This window comes from Hibiscus syriacus, unplaced genomic scaffold, assembly GCF_006381635.1.
Source record: "Hibiscus syriacus cultivar Baekdansim isolate YM2019G1 unplaced genomic scaffold, ASM638163v2 tig00110828_pilon, whole genome shotgun sequence".
Classification (NCBI taxonomy): Eukaryota; Viridiplantae; Streptophyta; class Magnoliopsida; order Malvales; family Malvaceae; genus Hibiscus; species Hibiscus syriacus.
In genome coordinates, this window is record NW_024062880.1 from 134,572 (window position 1) to 141,010 (window position 6,439).

Sequence of the window (6,439 nt, forward strand, 5' to 3'; positions counted from 1 at the left end):
CTTGACCGGGTTTCGGGTCTCCCCGTCGGGTTCGAGTCATACTGCCATCCCTAGTTTCAGGTTCTAGTCTATTAATGTTTATTTGTTTTTGTCATTTAGATTTCAGATCATTATGGTCTGTGTCCGTTTTTGTTCAGATCAATTTGAGTTAAGGTTCGACATGTTTATATTTGGCATTTATGAGCAAATCAGATCGGTTTCGAGTCCAGTTAAGCTTCAACATGTCTAAATTGTTGGCATTTCGAGTTTGAATTTAGGTTGATTGAATCGGATGGAGTTTGAGTCGGAACTAACAAATTTATTAGGGACGCATTTTGGGATTTAAATCACCAAAGAGATTATTCACAAAAAACATTAAAAAAAACGAAATGCAATACGCTTAAAGTAGTCACCATCTTAGTGACTTGGAAGGCACCATGAAGTCCCATTTTTTTTAAAGTGTACCGTGTTGTGGTTGGGTAGCCATCTGCTGACCAAACCATCTTTTTGTTGGTCAGCTGCCTCCTTGTCTGCAAGCAGATGTAACCAAATACTCTTGTTATTTGAACCGAATCGAATTCAATTTTTATAGTATAAAAAATAAATATATTATAGTTCCAAATAATAAAAATAATGTAAAATATTGTAGGCATAATAATAAAATTACATCCCAATATTTGCACAAATGGTTATTTTATCTTTTTTTTGTGCATTTTAGCTCCCAACGTTTCATTTTGGATCAAAATATTCTCTGATTGGATGAAAATCGTTAGTTGATTAACTGTTAATGTTTTATACGAACGTAGCAATTCCATGTGAGATGTAATTTCAGTAAAAAAATATTTTTAGAGTAAACTATAATTATAATTAATTATATATACACTTATAAAAATATATTTAAAAATATTTTTTGATGACGTGACATCACACATAGATCTATCACATCAATAGAAAGAATTAATCGTTAGTTAACTAATAATTTACATTCACCCAGGGCATTATGCTCCAAAATAAAATGTTAGAGTTAAAAATGCTTAAAAAAGATAAGGAGCAAAGTGATTGTTTGTACCAACTATTTGTACCGAAGTGATCATTTTGTACAAACGTTATGAGGTAATTTTGTTATTATGTCAATATTTTATGATAATATTGTTTTATTTATATGAAAATTGTCGTTCTTTTAATATTTAAAAAAAACCTTAAAAACTTTATCAAATAATTTAAGAAATTATAAAACAAAGTCATTTTTCTCTAAATAAAGTTGAAACTTAATATAGAAAATCAAAAACTGAATCAGATCGAATTAAATTAAATAATTCAGAAAATTCAATCAAACCAATTTCACTCAAGGATAGATGGAGAGGGACGAGAAAGGATAGAGGTAGTTGTCCTATGAAAATTTAAAATTATCATATATTTAATAATTTTCTATGTATTTTCTATTGAAAATATATTTTTGTCCCCTCTTAAAATTTTAAATATTCGTCTAATATAAAATCTTATGTCCATCCTTAAATTTTCGTAGTTAAGTTTATACATATCCGAGAAGAAAAAAAAACCAAACCACTGGAACTCAATTATTAAACGTGGACTGAGTCAATTGAATTTAAACAGTTAAAATCTATATCTATCAATTAATCAATGGAATTTAACATTAATCAGATATATTATTTATTAATATATGAGAGTGTAATTCTATTTATCAGCTAATCAAATGATGATATATCATTGATAATAAATTGGCAAAAAGGTATTTAAGGTTCTCATACTTCTAAAAAAAACCAATGATCCCTTATTTTTTTTACATTCAATATGACCCTCCAAATCAATAAAATCTTAAATGTGATCCTTCGACTAACTCTATATCCTTTCTCGTCCCTCTCCATCTATCCTTGAGTGAAATTTTTGTGTTGACATGACATGTTAAACATGTCAAAATCTTTTTTTTCCTCTCAATTTAGCCTTCCACTTTAAGAAAACAACTTAATGTGATCTTTGACCATTATTGCTATAAATGGTAAAATTATACTATTCATCATTCAAACTATCTTCTATCTTTATTCTAGCTATTAAACTTTAAAAGTTTTCAATTTAATCACTCAATTTTTTAATTATTCCTGAATCTGGGTTCTTTGATTCATCCCCAATTTTTTCAATTTTTAATTATCCCTTTTTTGCTTTTCTTCAACCCGTCAAAGCCATGTCTTTCACCATTTCCATGGAAACCTGAAAGCCTCATTTTTTTTTGTAGAGATGGTGGATAATGACTTGTACTTGGCAGCTTTGAAGATGATAGGGGCGGAGCGGGATTGGAGGTGGAAGCTGGGAGGTCAAGGGAAGAAAGATCGTGAATCGGAAGGGTCAAAGAGGAGAAGATCGTCGAAACGGAAAGTTGTATCAGAGTGGGCTCGCCGATGGTGAACTTCACGATCAGCTTTTGCTCCGTCGTCTGGATAGAGCAAGGCGAAGGATACTAAACGACGTTGGTGAGGTGGTTGTGATGGTTGAATTTAAAAGCAGAGCGACATATGGGTTGAGAGAGAGCTTGGGGCAAAGGGATATTTGGGTGAAGAAGAAATAAAACTTGTACAAACAAAGAGTGTTGAACTAATTATTTTTTATAAAATAATTGAAACAAAGAGTGTTGCATTTTTTGGCAGCTTTGAAGATGAGCACTGCTCATCAGATTGGTGGTTTAAACATAAATGCAACAGACGACAACACGATGGGACTTTCGGGTTTCCATGGAAATGGTGGAATTCATTGAACGTTGGTGGACGGATGGTAGTCGGAAAGGAAGGGGTTGATCGGAGAGGCTGGTAATGGTGAGGGTGAGGGTGGGGTGGTTATTTAGGATTTACATATAATTTTGAAAATTTTAATTTAATTAATAAAATAAGTTACGGTGATTAACACAAGAGTAATTCAAAAGTTGATTGATTTTTTTTAAAATTTAGTAATTAAAATAAAAAAAAAAATAGTTAAATTATAAATGACATAATTTACTCAATTTATAATAGCATTAAATGAAGGGTTGAACTGTTTGACGTGTCATGTCAATACAAAATAACAGAACAATTGGTCAATGACCAAAAAATATTGATCAAATGGTCACATTAAATTTTTTTTATGACTTGAAAAGTCATATTAAGTAAAAGAAAATGGAGGATCACATTATTTTTTTAAAAAAAGTATGAGGGTCTCATGTACCCTTTTACCTAATAAATTTAAAATTTTATAACTATATATCATTATTTAATTCTTTTAATAAAGTGTAAAATTATACATTTATTAATTGAATTATCATTATTCTTATCCTTAATTAATCTCTCATGCTTGTGGGAACTTCAAGTCTGACCTGTCTCTTGCAATTTTAAATTATAATTTCCCCATAACCATCATCATCAATATATATTACTTAAAACAAGAACCAATATCACTACATTATTATATATATATAATAGTAAGTTCTTGACTTAATAACAATTTATCGTTGTAGTAAATTATAACTTTTAAAGGACCGAAGACAAATTGTACCGCTTTAGCCCTTGAATGCATCACTAGGTTCAAGTCCAATTTTATATATTGGTATAAATCTCACTATATGTAATCAAGGATAGTTAAATTATTCGAATTCGATAGATTTTGATTCAATTCGATTTTATAAGATCATTTTTTATTAAATTTTGGGTCATATTTTTAAGGTAAATTGTATGTTTAATACCTAAATTATCAGTCTTGATCCTTTTAATACCTAAACTTTCAATTTTTTAAAAATCATATCTAAAATTTAGTTTTTGTTTTCATTTTAGTACGCGTTCAAAATTTAACGTTAAGCTTTGAAAAAATTAAAAGTTTAGGTACTAAACGCGTTAAGTTTTTAATGACGGGGTATTAAAATGAAACATAAACTAAACTTTAGGTATGGTTCTAAAAGAAATTAAAAATTTAAGTAGTAAAACAAATCAAAATTGACAATTTACCTTATTTTTAAGGATAAAATCGAGTTGAGTTTATATATTTTTCCTATTCAAAAATAATTATTATAATGTCCCTCTCTCTATATTTTCATTTATCTCTTTATTTAGCCGAATAAAAATGGGAAAACAAATTTATTGTGTCAGGTTAAGTTTTACCCTTAAAATTTGAGTCGAATTCAAGTCAAATGAAATATCATCAAATATCGAATCAAATCGAAATTGAATAAAAATTTTCAAATCCAAGGTCACAATCCGAATAATAAAAAATTAATCCGAATCAATTCGTACTCATCCCCATATGTAATTATTCTAATAACACTTTTAAATAGATGTATATATATTAATATTTTTTATTTTATTAATATAATTGCGGGACAAGGTAGTGATGTGTATCATCCAAAAACAATTTTCAAAACATATTATAGATTATATAGAAAGGTCTGCAACATTTGGGTTGAAAGGCACTGTGGTAGAATCAAAATCATTTCATGGAAGAAAATAAAATTAATTAAAAAAATACATTGTGGGGTTGGTAATTTCTTGCTTGTGCAAGGATCTACATAGAAAGCTACTTCTATATTATTTATTAAAATGCACTTTTATTTTTAATAATTTAAAATATTAGAATGATTTGAATCTCATAACTTAAAAAAATAGAAAACTACTACCATGATATCATATAATAAAAAATTTAACTCTAAACTTGTTGATTTAACCATTTGTATTTGATTTATTGATGGACTAATTCAGATTAAATATTATATAAATTTATATAGAGATAATCATCGAACCCAATTTACTCTATTCATGACGTAAATATTTAATTGTTGACCTTATTTAAGAAAAATAATATCTCATCTCATCCAAATAATTAATTAATAATTATATAAATTTTTAAACTTTATTAAACAACTTTTGTGTATGCATACAAATTAAGATGAAATCACCCTCTAACCCCAAATCCATGAATTCAAACAAAACAATATTTTGCACCAAACTCTCCCCTATTAGTCCCTACACATTTTCTTGTTGTGTCATTAAGCCCCCAAATTATTTGTAAAGCTTAATTTAGACCAAAGTGGGATATAATTCTACCTAAAAAAAATCCCCAAAACTTTATACACAAATTCACCTTCTTGACACATGTAATCTACCTTTCTATGTCCATAATTGCATACCCTTTTCCCATATGAATGAAGCTTTTAGGGTCAGCAAGTACTTTACTTTGACCCTTTTGTGATTCAACATCCTCAAAATCATCACCCCCAAGCTCAAATTTCTCATTTTCATGGTGTTCCAATGTGGAGTACTTAACTTTTTCCCCATAGAACTTGACCAAAACCAAGTAGAAACTCATAGCGAAAACGGTGACACCAATCAGAGTCAAACTAAACCCGATATTCACCAACGATTTAGCTCGATGAAGTGCTTTGTCGCTCGAGCATCGGACCACTTGATGACCCTCTTCGAGGTAGATGAAACAGCCTTTTGGGATCAACTCCGGTGTCCAAAGCATGCACCCCATGACCATAAGCCACAACCCTTGGTACAATATGCTTAAAGACCTAGTAAAGCTCACTAGGAAGCTCTTGGGGTACCCTATTCCCATTAAGGTAGTGACTAAACACACAACAATGACACTTTGGAGAAGCAAATGGTATTGGCCCTCGACTCCCATGTGGTCAGCCGAGTGAAGGTGGAACAAGAACAACTGCTGAGCGAATGCGACTGCTCCGAGAAGCTGCGTGAGGCTAGACTTAGCAATGGGATTCACGTCACTGATCCTATCGAGGACGACGGAGAACGCAGCATACACGAAGAACTTCATCGATATAGCCGAGTGTTCGAAGTTGTGGAGATGGTTCGAAGGGATCGTTCCGTCGGAATCGAACGGTTGGTGCCCTCTAGGGCCAATGAAGAGCTCCATGGATATGGAGATCGATGAGCAAACCATGATCAAAACCGGCTCCAAGTACCTAAACTTATATGTGGGGAACCATGGGAAAGAAGTGTACAAACTTGGGTTCAAAGCATGTAGCTTGACGTGATTAAAAAGGTGCCATAAACCAAGTGCAAAGAAGGCAAAACCCGGTGCAACATGTCCCACTAAAGTACCCATTTTTTATTCTTGGCAAAAGAGGAAGAAAGGGTTGTTTGGGGAGAGAGAGAATCGAGAGGGAAAGTTGGTTTGATGAGGGAAAGCATTGGGGGACATAGTTTTTAAAGGGGGTGGGCTGGTTGAATTTTGGGGTCTAGAAGCTTCTATGGGGGGTGCTTTCAAAGGGTTTGAACATCATATGGGATTGAACTAGTTGACCAATGACCAATTTTCTCAGGTTGTTTGTGTAAGAAATTGGGCCTTTCTAGCAAGTGGTCCATTGTCTTTTCTAGAATTCAACTTATTTTTTCTTTATAAGAATTCGTTTGGAAATGGCTAAAATTAGCCTATTTTGAGTATTCTTCTTAAAAGGATTAGAAAG

The 6,439-nt window shown here is 31.5% G+C and overlaps 1 protein-coding gene across 1 annotated transcript; it reads right to left on the reverse strand.

Annotated features, from left to right (window-relative positions):
- Nucleotides 1-4,856: 4,856 nt before the first annotated feature.
- On the reverse strand, nucleotides 4,857-6,147 carry LOC120142414 (transmembrane protein 45A-like). Its single transcript, XM_039157121.1, has one exon. It carries the CDS (start codon nucleotides 6,076-6,078, stop codon nucleotides 5,110-5,112), a length of 969 nt encoding a protein of 322 aa, XP_039013052.1. The 5' UTR covers nucleotides 6,079-6,147; the 3' UTR covers nucleotides 4,857-5,109.
- Between the last annotated feature and the right edge of the window lie 292 nt (nucleotides 6,148-6,439).